At 36.6% G+C, this 17372-nt stretch overlaps 1 protein-coding gene across 1 annotated transcript in view; it reads left to right on the top strand.

Moving 5' to 3' along the window:
- The window catches only part of SLC9C1 (solute carrier family 9 member C1), a 102378-nt gene that overhangs the window by 30618 nt on the left and 54388 nt on the right, over nucleotides 1–17372 (top strand). The window contains exons 6-9 of the mRNA XM_069592633.2: nucleotides 49–210; nucleotides 5127–5226; nucleotides 8606–8749; nucleotides 10738–10912. Of these exons, the coding sequence (XP_069448734.2) occupies nucleotides 49–210; nucleotides 5127–5226; nucleotides 8606–8749; nucleotides 10738–10912 (581 nt within the window). The remainder of the gene's footprint in view (nucleotides 1–48; nucleotides 211–5126; nucleotides 5227–8605; nucleotides 8750–10737; nucleotides 10913–17372) is intronic.

Here is a 17372-nt window from a genome sequence, read left to right as displayed (position 1 = left end):
CACATGAATTCTATTAATTATTTTTTTATTGATTCCCTTTTCTTTCAGCCTATATCATCATGAAAGAAATTTGGTTACATCTTATAGTAAGTTTCTCGTTTGGACTTGCTAGTTCAAAACTGATTCAACTATGGATGTCTACTGTTTTTGGAGAGGATGTCAATCATATAAGTCTCAGCTTTTCATTTCTGTACCTCATCTTTTATATTTGTAAGTAAGGGGACTATGCCTAAAATTAAATAATATAAAAAGGTTCAAATTAAAGATATAAAGATATGGGAAATATTTACCGGGTGGAAAGCAAAAACAAAAACAAAAAACCACCATGCAACTGATCAAGAAGGAATATTTTTGTAAATAATTTATCAAAAGACATTGAAAATATTAATATGTATACAATAGGAAACAATGTACCAAGGTACATAAAGACAATTATAATAAGAGAAACTTGACAGAATCATAATTACAAGGAGAAACTTTAATAGGCCTTTCCTAAATAATTTCATAACCAATTGGATTAAAAAAATGACTATGGCTACGATTTATATAAAAACTTAATTGCTTGGCTCCCAAGATATATAGAGTTTTATCTTCCAAAACAGAATGCTTATTCTTTACACATACCTGTGGGCATTAACAGAAATCAACTAGACTAGAAGAACATATCAATAAAATTTCAAACATTATTCAACTACAGTTCAATTTAACGCTTACTTCCAAAGGAAGATCTTTAAAAATGAATATTCTAACTGCCTGAAATTGAAAAAAAATGTTCTTGGTAACTCTTAGATCAAGAAGGTAATAAAAATAGAAGCTACAGATCAAGGAAGGCTAATATTAAAAATTCTGTCACATTGCTAATCCATTTACCACAACTGCCCTCTCACAGAGGTACAGCAGACAATGATAACCATGTCGCTGTTTCCTGATACTGCCTCAGAATCACTTTCCATTCAGCCCTTTAGATAGCTCTACAAATGACTTGAAGTTGGCATGTGTGATAATACCAACTTCCCAAGTGACTCGATATCTTTCCATTACATTTAAGAATAAGACAATGTTGCCTAGCCTCATATCGATGATTAAAAATAATTCTGGAAGCTCTAGGTAATATAGTAAGAAAAAAAAATAAAGGTTATGCATATTTTAAAGAAAAAATGGTTACATTAGTCACAACATTTTAGAGTATATAAAAACCCAAGAGACTTAATTAGTAAACTAAGATAGCAAGGCTCTTTAATGGTTTGATAAAAGATAAATATTTTAAAAATTAATAAATCAAATAACATTCTTACAAACCAGCAGTAATTAGTTTCAAGAGCTTCCCCGGTGGCTCAACAGGTGAAGAATCCACCTGCAATCCTGGAGACACAGGAGAGGCAGTTCTCTCCCTGGGTCAGGAAGATCCCCTGGAGAAGGAGAGGGCAACCCACGCCAGCATTCTTGCCTGGAGAATCCCACAAGAAAGTAGCCTGGCAGGCTGCAGTTCATAGGGTCAGAAAAATCTGGACACAACTGAAGTGACTGAGCACACACACACACAACTAGTATAAAACACAATGAAAAGTGATTCTCTTCACATTGACAAAAAGTTAGGAAACATCAAGGAATAAACTTAACAAAAGTTTGGACCCAAACAGAAAACTACACAAGTTTTCTGAGAAGTAAAAATTTCAGTAGAGACAAAGAGAAACTTCTTTGTAGAAATGCTAGAGCACCAGAATTCATTATTTTCATGTCTGAGAAAGGAAAGGCATAACACAGATATTTGAGGTTTCCAAACCAATCTGGATTTAAGCCAACTACAATCTAGTGAGTTTACAGAATCCGTTAATGAATTAATAAATAGTGACAGAATGATCAGCCAGTACAAATGCATTCACTATGCACTACCTTGTACATACCTAAACCTACAAAACATAGATTTCAACAAATATAATTTGTTTTAACATCATCAAGTAAGAGTAACCTCAAGATTAAGGGTTAAAATAAACGTTGAGAAACCTTCTTAGGTTATACTATATGGGTGAATGTTATTAATATAACTGTTCTAGAAATTACATGAAGTTCCAAAAAATCTGATACATCCTGATACAATGTTATTATAATTCTAATTATCCTAAAATGTTGTATGTCACAGAAATAACTAAATATCCTTGTAACAACGCCATTGTAATAAACTCTCATCTGATCTTTAACCATTAAAACAGAAAGAGTAAGGGTTATGCTCAAGGAAATATTTTTATTTATTTAATTTTTAAAATTGAAGTGGAGTTGATTTACAATATTATATTATTTTCAAGTATGCAATATAGTGATTCAATATTTTTATAGATTATATCCCATTTAAAGTTATTACAAAATAATGGCTATATTTCCTTGTGTGGTACAATAGACATCCTTGTTGCTTATTTAGTTTATACATACTAGTTTGTATTTTATAATCCCCTACCCCATCTCCAAAAAAATAATTTAAATTTTTTAGAGTCAAGATGTCTCAATAAATACTTTAGAAAGCGGATAATGAGTAAGTATAAATCTAATGTAAAAAACTTTTACTCTGGCCTGTCAAATAAGTGAATATTTTTAAAAGTTATCACAATATGAATCAAATAATGATAGAAATTTGGAGGGAAGTGAAATTTTACAGAAAATTTTTAAAAATTCATCTGGAAACATAAACTGTGAGACTATGTTTATGACATATGTCATATGGCATGACAATCTATTTAAGTGAAGGATTTTTCCTACTAAGTGGATAATAAACATTTAATAAGCCTATAATAATTAAAATATAACTGCTATAACAGAGGAATACAAAGTAAACCAAAGAAACAGATCCATTTGATAAATGTGTGCTGTGCATAGACGCTCAGTTGTGTCTGACTCTTTGCAACCCTATGGACTATAGCCCGTCAGGCTTCTCTGTCCGTGGGGATTCTCCAGGCAAGAATACTGGAGTGGGTTGCTGTGCCCTCCTCCAGGTGATCTTCCCAACTCAGGGATCGAACCCAGGTCTCCTGCATTGCAAGCGGATTCTTTACCATCTGAGCCATCAGAGAAGCCCAAGAATACTGGAGTGGGAAGGGTAACCTATCCCTTCTCCAGGGGAACTTGCCCCAGGAATCAAACCGGGATCTCCTTCATTGCAGGCAGATTCTTTCCTAGCTGAGCTACCAGAGAAGCCTATGAAAAGTGGCATATCCACAATATTCTTTAATATTAAAACAAAATTTTAATTTGCAACTGTTACCTAGAACAATGTCTGCTAAACATTAAGAGAAAAAAAAAAAACTAGCCCATTATAGAACAGTATTGCTCTACAACCCCTTTGGGTGCGTGTTCAGTCATTCAGTTGTTTCTGACTCTTTGGGACCCCATGCAATGGGGCTCACCAGGCTCTTCTGTCCGTGGGATTGCCCAGGCAAGAATAATGGCAGGGGCTGCCATTTCCTTCTCCAGGGATAATCCCTCTGTAGATTTTCTTAATGTGTGACTTTATGTATATGTATGCTGGATATGAGCTTCTGTGTGTTCACTGGGTACTCCACTCCTAAAATCCTGATCCAATTATCTTAAGCTTCCAATAGACACGCTCAGTTATGTCTGACTCTTTGTGACCCCATGGACTATAGAGTCCATGGAATTCTCCAGGGCAGAGTACTGGAATGAATAGCCATTCCCATCTCTAGGGGATCTTCCTCACCCAGGGATCAAACTCAGGTCTCCCACATTGCAGGCAGATTCTTTACCAACTGAGCCACAAGGAAAACCCAACCTAAAGATACCTCCTCAAAATTTCTGAAAGTTTCTGGAGTTTTCTTCCTCATAATCTCTGCTGCCTCCTCCTAAATATATAAAAATTTCTGCTTCTTGGTGAACTTTAGTGAAGGTGAGAACAAGGGGAGCTCACAGAGAAAATTACACTGTGCAGTTCACAATTCTAAGATCTGACAGCTACCATTATCTCCTCACTTTTCTGTATTTCCTGCTTAATTACCACTTGTCTCCCATATAGAAATTCAGCAAGCAGTCTTTAATGGTTGGAGTTGCGTTTTCAGTCTCATACTGTGCTCTCAAATAGCTTATCAAATGACTTCTTCTAGGCAAATATAGTCCTCTCCTCAATAGAAATTTCAGTCAAAATTTTCTTCAAGATTTTACCTGAATTCTTGGCAGTGGAGTTACGGGTGTTCCCTTTTTCTAATCTGCCTGCAATGCAGAAGACCCCGGTTTGATTCCTGGGTAGGGAAGAATCCTGGGAAGAATTCCTGGGTTGAGAAGAATCTTGGAAAGAATTTCTGGGTCAGGGTGATCCTCTGGAGAAGGAAATGACAACCCACTCCAGTATTCTTGCCTGGAGAATCCCATGGACAGAGGAATCTGGCAGGCTGCAGTCCATAGGGTTGCAAGAGTGGGACACAACTTAGCAACTTAACTACCACCTTTTTCTTAGAAAAATATAATATCTATACTATATTATTTTAATTTTTCATGATGATAAGATGTCACTTTCATAAGCTACTTCCAAAACTATGTTTCCCTCTAATTCATGAAAGTTGACAGTATTCAAGAGTTTCCAGTTTTTTACACTTTTCCATCTCAGACAGTAAGTGTACCAAACCATAATTAAACTGGGAAGCAGATCTGTATTGGGTTTCTCTTGGCTCTACTCTCTTAGCCTTGCCACAAAATCAAACCATTTCTATCTCCTGCTGTCTCCCAAGAAGTAGTATGTGAAGTAGGCTAGTCCACGGCGAGCTCATCAGCTTACTTCCACTTAATTCATCCAGAGCCGCTCTGGAAAAATCAGACCTCTAGAGGGTGCTCTAGCCTCACTGGGGTATCTGGAAAGATTTGTGAGTTCCTCATTGTTGCTGATGATCAGAAGCCAAAGCGGTGCAAGGTTGTCCAGTACAGACTTTTCTGCACACTGAATGTGGACCTGAGGAGGAAGGGTAGTGCGTGGTGGTGATCATTTGTGACATTTTTTAGTGGAAACCAAGTGGGAGAGCCTCTTTATGAAGTCCCTACTATCAGATATCAGGATGTTTTCATCTCTGGGAGTATTGGTACCACTCTTGATGTTAAATTAATACTTTTTATTTATTTCCTTAAAAAAATAGGTGAGCTAACTGAAATGTCTGGAATATTTACTCTTGTCATTATGGGACTCTTTTTAAATTCTACAAGTTTTAAACCAGGAGTTGAAGCACTTCTTCTTGAGTAAGTGACTAGCATACTTTTACTTTGCTTTCATATATTGAAGTTATAATATTATAATTGTAACTACATCTACATGGCCAAAATAAGATACTGACTTGGAAACTAGCCAACTGAAAATAAAACCCCCCTTTCAAAAACTCTATTGCTTATGTTCTCTAAACCGCTGATTTCAGGTAAAATTTGTAACCTTACCTTGAGCTTGCACTGACTGTATTTCACTACTAATTCCCTTATGTCCCTGACCATATTACTCAGTAATGTTCAGTCTGATCCCCTAGACAGGGCCAGGGTTAAAATCAGGCAAGTGAGGCCCTCATCTCAGGCACAAAATCTGAGAGGATGCCAAAAGACTCAGTAATCAAGATAAATATTTTAATGTAATATTTAATCACTGAAATTAATGCAAAAAATCCATGGTGAAAATACAAAATTTTTAAAGATCAATATTACTAATAGTTCCTTTTGCCTCAAGCGCCAATATGGATCAGTATGGCAATGCCTCTAGAATGAAAGACCAATATTTTAAGGACAGTGAAGAGAGGCCATGCAAAGTCAATTAAAAAAGTAATCCAGGGCATTTAAATACAATTGACAGCATTGAAAAAGAAAATAGAAAAGTACAAATTGTACCTTGCTGGAGGGCACCTACCTGAGGGGTCAGTGGAGTCTGTGTTAGTCTTAAAGAAAGATACTTTCTGAAAAGTTTCAATATATGGGATGGGAACTTAGCCTAAATGACACAATAGCAACATATGTGTTAACAGAGGCCCTGAACTTAATCAGTGATTTTTTTGAACATTTGGGAGAACATTTTGAAAGATGAAATAAGTTCAGAAGTTAGAAACTTAAAAATACAGATTACAAGCTTTGAGAGCATGTCACTAAAATTTCATGTCAATTATAATGGAAGCCAGTTGTATTAGCAGCTAGGTAGCATCAGCTGGGCCACCACTGTAGGAAGAATTAGACATGTTATGCATGTATTTATATCTATGGGGAGTGATTCCGAAGGCTCCCTTCATTCTTGCTGTAACTGAAACCTGGATCTCCCCTAAAGATGTGATTTCCCTTGTGTTCCTTAAAGGTTATAGTGTCTTTCTCACCTGCATCCCTGGTACCACAAGCCTAGAGTTGAGGTGGGTGATCTTTCTGTACCTCAGTCATTTCTATTCTATTTATCTTCTTCCCCAGAAGCAGCCAGTTTCTCCATTTTGTGATGATTTTGGCCCCCTCTCACTGTGACATTCCAACATCACCCTGTCACCATTCTTAGTGATGGCAGTCAATATTTCACAGTTAATGCTTCTATTCCCTCACCTTTCAATTCCAGGACTTCTCCTGTGATCACATTTCCCACTCTGCTTCAGCCACCCACTTTATGCTCATACAAATAATCACTTCATAATTTCAATTTCAACAATTATAATATTTAAAATATAATATGTAAGATAATAATGGTAAATCCTACTAAACCCTACAGTGGTTTATACTGTCTCCCATCTTTTCAGTTTACCCCCCTAGGACTCCAATTCTAACAATTATATAGTCACACCAAGAAGACAATGCATTGATCCTGTGCTATTTTCTGACCATCATCCACCTCACTCCCTCCTTATCCAGATCATTTCTTGTGTTTCTAATAACTTCTCATCTTGTTTGGCTACAAACCAAGGTTGTTTTCATGGCAAACAGGGGATCTGTTTGTCCTCTTGTGACTATGGTAATTCATTTCTGCCACTCTCACCCTCGCCCACTCTGCTCTAATCACACTTGGCTATTCCTCAAAATGCCAAAGAAGGTCCCTGTTTGACCTTGTGTCCTTGTGCTTCTGCCCTTGAAATGTGCTTCTTTACATATTAGCAGAAGTGGCTGCCTTACTTCTTTCATGCTTCTATTCATACATCACCTTTTTAGAAAGAAATTCCCAAATAAGAGATATTTCCTTGTCAACTTGTATAATCTTCTATTCCTGGCAAACTGATGTTCCTAAAATGTCCAGGCCATAAGGTCTTCTCACTCCTCTAGGCTAGGGGCTATGCAACATTAAGATATAAAAATGACACATATGCTTAGATCCATAATATCAAAATCTATGAGGGTGAAGCATGGGATGTCTGATTTTAAAAAACTCTTCCTAGATAATACTTAAACACAGACAGTGTTGCAACCCTTTGCTCCTATAAAAGATCTAGATTTGTTGGGACAACTCATGATCACCAAATAAAGAAAAGGGACTTTTTTAAAAAATTCAGAAGCTTTTTTACTGCGTGGCTGACTGATTGCACACGTACACACACATGTGTACATGCACAGGTATATTAGATGGTTTTAGAGCTTGGTTATTTGGCTCATATATACTCTGAATATAATGGGCACTGATTCCTCTGAGAATGTGGTTTCCTCCTCGTCCAATTTCTCCCATTAATTTCTATTACATATGAAAGAGTTTTAATAACTCCTCAATATTTGTTGCTTAATTGATTTGATTACATTTTGTGCTAATTAATGAGACTGAGTTTTTTTCCCCCCTCAATGTTTCATAATGAAATTTTCTCTGGTAATACCTAGGTATTTGTTTTTCAATGGCAGCATATGGGTAAAACCAAGCTCTATTTCCTCTCATGAAGTAATATTCATATACCCTTGTAAGCTTTTGAATTTATTTTGCTATACATATAATGTCAAATTAAAGACAGGAAATATACAAAGAGATAACGAGAAGTAAGTTTTAAATAGCTATGATCCCAACACCCAAAATGACAAATAATGGTGTCTGAGTGTGCTGCTTTTTCAAACTGTTTTGCCTGCAACTGTTGAGAACATGAGTTTTGGGAATGATGCCGTCTTCCTAGGCTCTGGAGTACTTGAATAAGCACAGACTCAGAAACCACAAAGAATCTACAAAGGGAATAAAAGATTCATTCACATTCTCTAAGTGCTAGCTAGATATTGGGCAAAGGCTTTATTCTATCACTATGTAAATCAAGCTAGGAGTTCAGTATTTCCATTTAAAATAAATAATTTTAGTTCTTCCCAATGAAACTAGGACTAGCTACTTGAACCACAGTTTCTAACTACTTGAACCATAGTACCTGAATGAGTTTTGTCAAATAGCATAGCTACAACTTAACATGTCTTTCAAAGTCAACCCCAAAAAGAGACACTAATTTATATTCAGTGCAAACTGGTTAAAATTGCTTTAGAAATATTTGTTTACTTATCTTACTGCTCCTTTCTCCCCAGTTAAATTACAAACTCCTACTCATCTTTATTTTCTTCAAAATGCCTAGCACAATGCCTCACATAGATAAGCCTTGCATCGACTATGTTAACTTAATTAACTATACCAACTATATTTAATTTTTTTCTAAAAATGCAGATTCTGGAATTGTCTATCATTTGTTGCTTTTCTTATGGTGTTTACTTTCACTGGACTTCTAATTCCTGCACATACATATTTATATATATCATTTTCTGATATATATTATTCATTAAATATCTACTTAACACTTATTATGTTCAGGTAAGAAAGCCATTTGAATTTTTCTATTTATGTAACATTGACTAATCCTGAAGATATTCTTTAAATGACAGAAATGTTTTATTCTGGAATGAAGAATTCACTCAAATTTTCCAAGGAATCATCAGCAAATTAACACTTAGTGTTTTTGATTTTTAACAGCATTTCAAAACAATGCAAGCATATTGTAAAGTTTTTGAAAAAAAGAAAAAACTCTCATAATCTTTACTACCTAGAGGCGAACACTACTAATATTTCACATACTTCCTCCAGAGTTTTATACTGTTTTTTATTCTATGAGGTTTCATGAAGTTAGACACCTATTATAAATTAAAATGTTAACTTGTTTTATTTGCTTAATATTTTATGACAGATAATTTGTATTAATAAAGTATAGTTGGAAATAACTTTTTAAAAATCAGAGTGGGACAAATTGGGAGATCAGGATTGACATTTACACACTGCCTGCAATGAAGGAGGCCTGGGTTTGATTCCTGGGTTGGGAAGATCCCTTGGAGAAAGAAATGGCGATCAATTCTAGTATTCTTGCCTGGGAAACTCTATGAACAGAGAAGTCTGGTGGGCTACAGTACTGGGGTCGCAAGAGTGGGACATGACTTAGCGACTAAACCACCACCACCAGATATAAAATAGATAATTAATAAAGACCTACTGTATAGCACAGGGAACTCTACTCAGTACTCTAGAATGGCCTATATGGGAGAGAATAAAAAAAGAGTGATATTTGTATATGTATAACTGATTCACTTTGCTATATACCTAAAGCTAACACAGCATTGTAAATCAACTATACTCCAATAAAAATTAAGAAAGAAAAATAGTCTTTCTTTCCTTTTAAATGATTATTCACTATTATTTCATATCATTTATCTGCTCTGTTCAGTGTTCTTATGATTCTGGCATTCTGCTGTGTTGTTACTTTTCGTTAAGATAAAGTATTGAAGATCAAGGTACCATTTTTCTAGCTTTGATTCATAAAAGATAAAAATAAAATTATCTCATGTCTAAATAAATAAATAAAAATGAAAATCATAAGGAAGTCCTCCTTGTAAATGTCATTTTTGCCTAAATAAGTTTTGTGGCCCCTTTTCCAATGTTAAAAGGCTTTCAGAAAGCCGTCTGCTTACATAACTGAAAAGGAGATAATATAGAAGAGGAAAACCACTATAACAATTATATCACCCAAATTGTTAGCATTCTAGGAAAATTAGTTGGGACTCAACATTAAGTTGGGCTTCCCTGGTTGCTCAGTGGTAAAGAATCTGCCTGTCAATGCAGGAGATGTAGGCTTGATCCCTGGGTCAGGAAGATCCCCTAGAGAAGGAAACGGCAACCCACTCCAGTATTCTTGCCTGGAGAATTCCATGGACAGAGGAGCCTAGCTGGCTACAGTCCATGGGGCTGCAAAAGAGTCCAACACAACTTAAGGACTAAATAACAACATTAAGTCATCCAGTGCCAAGTAAATGGAAATTCATCGCAAATTATCTGGTACAATTAGTATAAAATATAAGAATTATCTGTGACTGAAAGAAGAAATAGAAATGAATTAACTGATACTGGGCAAATTCAGTATGATTAAAATCTATGAAGAAAAAGAGAGAATATTGTTTTCTCTCCCATTTATTAAATTTGCTTTTATCTGTTTCTGGGATCTAGAGTAGAGTAGATCTATAAAAATTTTTAGCACTTTCTTTTCTACCTGAAGAAGCACCACTTAATGGTGATGTGGAATTATTCTACTGCTTAGCTAACAGAAAGAAAGAAAAGAATAATCCCATTCCCTTGGCATGTTTGTGCATGGGATGCCCTTCTGCTTTCCTTTGGTGGAATGCCAGAAGTGTGTGAAAGATGGCTCATTCTTCTGAGAGTTGGCAATTTCACAGGGAATAGATTGGAGTAGTATAGAATGAGATGGAAAGAAATTTCTACGACAAAAATAACTTTTTAAAATCTGTTTTGCCTTTTAGACTTCTGGTCTTTCTATTACTGAGCCCTCTTTTGTCTCAACTTGGTCATGGTTTCAGCTGGCGCTGGGCATTCATAATGGTCTGGAGCGAAATGAAAGGGACTCCTAATATAAACTTGGCTCTTCTGCTTGCCTACTTTGAAAAATCTTTTGGATCTGAGAGAGAGAAATCTCAAGTAAAGAAAGATGTGGTTTTTCTATTTGAATATTTTATGAAAACTGTTTCGGTGTACTAAAGTATGCTATTGTAGTAGATGGCTCAACCCCACTTGGACTGTGGGATTAATTTAGCTATGATGGGGAAACCAGGGAGGGAAAAAACAACTGGCAACCTTCCTCTTCCTCATTCTAGCTTAGATACCCTTAAACTCCTTCATCACACTCCTAAAAAATAGGTTTACTGTGAAAGTTAAGGGAAAACTTACAAATCATTTAAAATAGTACCTGATACAGAGTATGCACTCAACAAATGTTTCCTTTTTTAATTTACTCCTAATACCTACTTACAAGCAGAAACCTATTTATGAATGGTTGTATTGCCTTCTGTAACTTTATAAAGCCACATCTAGAAACCAAAACATTTTAATTATTAGAGAAAGTTACCTCTTAAGATAGAACCCCCAAATTCTTCCCAGTAGAACATAAAGTGTGACTATCCCTCTATCATATCTCAAAATAAGATGATTTCAAGGAACTCTTTAAGAAATATTCTATGTAGACATCACAACACATCTAACACTTCCATTGTGAGGGTTTTTTTTTAACATAAATTCTAAGAGTAAAGGGAACTGTGTCAAGGTTATTATTATGTATCTAAGTAAATAATAAGCATTTTAAAAAAAACTAAATATTCAAAGACTGTTTTAAAAACCAACGTACCTAACATTACATGACCTCCTCTTTCTTTTTAGTCTTCCCTAGTGGCTCCTGCAATGCAGGAGACTCGGGTTCAATCCCTGGGTTAGGAAGATCCCCTGGAGAAGGGAATGGCAACCCATTCCAGTATTCTTGCCTGGAAAATCCCATGCACAGATGAGCCTGGCGGGCCCCAATTCATGGGGTTGCAAAGAGTCGGACACGACTGTACAACTAACACATTCACACCCCTCTTTCCTTTTAACTAATTTCCGCTTTGTCTGGACAATCAAAATCAGTGTCATCATCATACGTCCTGACCAGTGTAATGGTGAACACTGCACTTGGATCTGGGTTCTGAAATTTTTAATTGCTATTTATTGTGTGGTCATCCACAAGTTATTTAATTCCGATCCCCCACTCCCTGCCACGTGTCTGTTTCCTCATTCCAAAGCAGTCTGCAATAATACCAATGGTTTGCTAGTAAATATTTAACAGGTAACTATCTTGGAAAGGGGGAGTGTTTGCCAAATTTCTATTCCATAATCATTGGCACCAAGAAAACATAAGTCAGCCTATAAACTTCCTGAAAATGTAATGATCAGCATTCACAAACTGGTATGAGCCAGGCCTATCTGGCTATCTTACTGTCTCTACTATCTCAAAGGGGTATTATGAGAAATTGAAAATATACATAAAAAGCTTAACACATTGTTTCAGTTCAGTTCAGTTCAGTCGCTCAGTCATGTCCGACTCTTTGCAACCCCATGAATCGCAGCACGCTAGGCCTCCCTGTCCATCACCAACTCCCGGAGTTCACTCAGACTCATGTCCATCGAGTCAGTGATGCCATCCAGCCATCTCATCCTCTGTCATCCCCTTCTCCTCCTGCCCCCAATCCCTCCCAGCATCAGAGTCTTTTCCAATGAGTCACCTCTTCACATAACATGGCCAAAGTACTGGAGCTTCAGCTTTAGCATCATTCCTTCCAAAGAAATCCCAGGGCTGATCTCCTTCAGAATGGACTGGTTGGATGTCCTTGCAGTGCAAGGGACTCTCAAGAGTCTTCTCCAACACCACAGTTCAAATGCATCAATTCTTCAGTGCTCAGCTTTCTTCACAGTCCAACTCTCACATCCATACATGACCACAGGAAAAACCATAGCCTTGACTAGACGGACCTTTGTTGGCAAAGTAATGTCTCTGGTTTTGAATATACTATCTAGGTTGGTCATAACTTTTCTTCAAAGGAGTAAGCGTCTTTTAATTTCATAGCTGCAATCACCATCTGCAGTGATTTTGGAGCCCCCCAAAATAAAGTCTGACACTGTTTCCACTGTTTCCCCATCTATTTCCCATGAAGTGATGGGACCGGATGCCATGATCTTCGTTTTCTGAATGTTGAGCTTTAGCATCTAGTAAATGTACAGTAAATCTGACTTCCGATGACAATGACGATGATGCTATGTAGACATCTTTTGAAATAAAACTTTGGTCAATCAAATCATTTCGAGGGATGTTTCAGTAGTGGTAATTAGTTGAGAAGAAATTAGCAGTCCTTTAATTTAATTTGGGTGACCCCTACAGCTAATTTATTAATACTCAAAAAAAGGCACTACAATGAAAGCTTAAATTATTAACTTAATCCTGTCTCTACTACTCACAAGTTAAGTGATTAAATTGAATATGTTCCAAACAAGTATATAGAATATATGAAGCAAAAATTGAGAGCTAAGAGGAGAAATAGACAAACTACAGTTGGAGACTTTAACACTCCTTTCCTTAATTTGTTTATGAAGTATTTTTTGTTTGTTTGTTTAGTCACTAAGTGGTGTCTGACTCTTTTGCAATCCCATGGGTTGTAGCCCACCAAACTCCTCTGTCCATGGGATTTCCCAGGCAAGAATACTGGAGTGGGTTGCCATCTCCCTCTCTAAGGGATCTTTCTGGCCTAATTCCACATCTCCTACATTGGCAGGCAAATTCTTTACCACTGAGCCATGAGGGAAGCTAGAACTACTAAAAAAATTAGCAAGGATATGAAAGAACTAAACAACACCATCAACCAACAGGATCTAACTGACATTTATAGAATCATATCAACTGATGAAGAAAAATCACTTAGCATAAAAAAAATCAATATCCATTTATGATAAACCTCTCAAAAAGTAGAAATAAGAGGGAATTTCCTAAAGTAGATAAAGAACATCTACAAAAAAATCTACAAGTATAATTAATAAATTATTATAATTAATAGTGAAAGATGCTTTCTCCTTATAACTGGGAACAATCCAAGAATGTCTCAGTTAATTAATGAACAATCAAGAATCTCTACCCTCATTCTTTTTACTGAGCATCATGATAGAAATTCTAGCTTGCTCCATAAGACAAAAAGGGAGAAAAAAAACATGAATATTCAAAAGGAAGAAAATAAACTATTCCTATTGCAGATAGTATGATTATCTATATAGAAAATTCCAAGGGTCTTCAAAAAGAAGAGGGGAAAAAACCTTCCTAGAACTAATAAATGAATTTAGTATGGCCTCAATGTATAAGTATAAAAAATCAAGTGTATTTCTATATACTAGCAATTGATTCAAGGAATCAAAAATTAAAGACACAATGCCATGTACAATAATAAAAAGCAAAGGAACTAAAACAACAAAAACAATTTTGAAAGAGTAAAATAACTGGGAAAAATCAGTATACCCAGTTTTAAGGTATTATTACAGCCATGGAGATTATGTAGTATTGCCAGAGAGAGAAAGAAACATGGAACAGGATAGAGAACTCAGAAATAGATTCACACAAACATCCCCAACAATTTTTGATAAATATGCAAAAGTAATTCAATAGATGATGTCTTTAAAATGATGCTGAAGAATGGGACATTCATATATGAAAAAAAAAGAAGAACCTTGACCTGTCTCACTTCTTCTATAAATATTAATTCAAAGTGGATCACAGAATTAAATATAAATTGTAAAGCCAGAAAACTTTTTTTAAACTTGGGGTAAAATCTTTGGGACCTATCGTAACACAAAGATACCAAGAGCATAATCCAGAAAAGAAAAAAAAAAGAAGTTACACATCTTCAAAATTAAAAACTTTTAACAGTACAACACACAGAATACAGAAAGAGACATTTCACTGAAGGGGATATACAGATGACAAATAAGGATAAAAAAGGTGGTCAGTGTCATTAGCCATTGGGGACATGCAAACTGAAAAAACAGTAAGATACCACCTATTAGAAGGACTAAAATAAAATATGGTGATGACACCAAATGCTGGTAAGGATGCAGAGAAACTGACCACTCAGAGACTGCTAGTAGGAATATCAAATAGTACAGTCACTCTGGGAAAGAATTTGGCAAGCAACACAACATTGTAAAACAATTATCCCCCAATTAAAAATAAATAATAAGAAAATAATTTGGCAGCTACATATGCAACTACCATACAGCAATTGCTCTCCTGGGGATTTAGCCTGGAAAAGGCAAATTTACGTCTACACACACCTGTACATGAATTTTTATAGTAGCTGTATTTATAATAACCAGACATCTGGAAACAATTCAGATGTCCTTCAATAGGTAAATCTTTCTTTAATACATTGTTGTACAACTGCACCTTGGAATGATACTCAGCAGTGTAAAGGAACAAACTATTAATATAAGCAACAACTTTGATAAATCTCCAGAGAATTATTCAGAACAGAATACATACTTTGTGATTTGAATTATATAACATTCTTATGAAAATGTAGAAATTGAGAACAGATGAGTGGAGGCCAGACAAAAATATAAAAATTGAGAACATTATTAGTGATTAGAATAGGAACTAAAGAGCCCCTTGATGAAAGTGAAAGAGGAGAGTGAAAAAGTTGGCTTAAAATTCAACATTCAAAAAACCAAGATGATGGCATCTGGTCCCATCACTTCATGGCATATAGATGGGGAAACAATGGAAACTGTGACAGACTTTATTTTATTGGGCTCCAAAATCACTGCAGATGGTGACTGCACCCATGAAATTAAAAAAAGCTTGCTTCTTGGAAGAAAAGTTATGACCAACCTAGACAGCATATTAAAAAGCAGAGACATTAGTTTGCCAACAAAGGTCCATCTAGTCAAAGCTATGGTTTTTCCAGTAGTCACGTATGGATGTGAGAGTTGGACTTTAAAGAGGACTGAGTGCCAAGGAATAGACACTTTTGAATTGTGGTGTTGGAGAAGGCTCTTGACAATCCCTTGGACTGCAAGGAGATCAAACCAGTCAATCCTAAAGAAAATCAGTCCTGAATATTCAATACTGATACTGAAGCTGAAGCACCAATACTCTGGCCACTTGATGTGAAGAACTGACTCATCGGAAAAGACCCTGATGCTGGCAAAGATTGAAGGCAGGAGGAGAAGGGGACGACAGAGGATGAGATGATTGGATGGCATCACCGATTCGATGGACATGAGTTTGAGCAAGCTCTGGGAGTTCATTGCCTTTCTTTGGAATTGGAATGAAAACTGACCTTTTCCAGTCCTGTGGCCACTGCCAAGTTTCCCAAATTTGCTGGCATATTGAGTGCAGCACTTTCATAGCATCATCTTTCAGGATTTGAAACAGCTCAACTGGAATTCCATTACCTCCCCTAGCTTTGTTCATAGTGATGCTTTCTAAGGCCCACTTGACTTCACATTCCAGGATGTCTGGCTCTAGATTAGTGATCACATCATCATGATTATCTGGGTCATGAAGATCTTTTTTGTACAGTTCTTCCATGTATTCTTGCCACCTCTTCTTAATATCTTCTGCTTCTGTTAGGTCCATACCATTTCTGTCCTTTATCGAGCCCATCTTTGCATGAAATGTTCCCTTGGTATCTCTAATTTTCTTGAAGAGATCTCTAGTCTTTCCCATTCTGTTGTTTTCCTCTATTTCTTTGCACTGATCGCTGAAGAAGGCTTTCTTATCTCTTCTTGCTATTCTTTGGAACTCTGCATTCAGATGCTTATATCTTTCCTTTCTCCTTTGCTTTTTGCCTCTCTTCTTCTCACAACTATTTGTAAGGCCTCCCTAGACAGCCATTTTGCTTGTCAGACTTTATTTTGGGGGGGCTCCAAAATCACTGCAGATGGTGACTGCAGCCATGAAATTAAAAGACGCTTACTCCTTTGAAGAAAAGTTATGACCAACCTAGATAGCATATTCAAAAGCAGAGACATTACTTTGCCAATAAAGGTCCGTCTAGTCAAGGCTATGGTTTTTCCTGTGGTCATGTATGGATGTGAGAGTTGGACTGTGAAGAAGGCTGAGCGCCAAAGAATTGATGCTTTTGAACTGTGGTGTTGGAGAAGACTCTTGAGAGTCCCTTGGACTGCAAGGAGATCCAACCAGTCCATTCTGAAGGAGATCAGCCCTGGGATTTCTTTGGAACGAATGATGCTAAAGCTGAAACTCCAGTACTTTGGACACCTCATGTGAAGAGGTGACTCATTGGAAAAGACTCTGATGCTGGGAGGGATTGGGGGCAGGAGGAGAAGGGTATGACAGAGGATGAGATGGCTGGATGGCATCACTGACTCGATGGACGTGAGTCTGAATGAACTCCGGGAGTTGGTGATGGACAGGGAGGCCTGGCATGCTGCGATTCATGGGGTCGCAAAGAGTCGGACACGACTGAGCGACTGAACTGAACTGAACTGGGAGTTCAGGGATAGGGAGGTCTGGCATGCTGCAGTCCATGGAGTCGCAAACAGTCAGATGCGACGAAACTGAACTGAA

Source organism: Ovis canadensis, chromosome 1, assembly GCF_042477335.2.
Source record: "Ovis canadensis isolate MfBH-ARS-UI-01 breed Bighorn chromosome 1, ARS-UI_OviCan_v2, whole genome shotgun sequence".
Lineage (NCBI taxonomy): Eukaryota > Metazoa > Chordata > Mammalia > Artiodactyla > Bovidae > Ovis > Ovis canadensis.
This window is presented reverse-complemented; position numbering and strand designations above follow the sequence as displayed.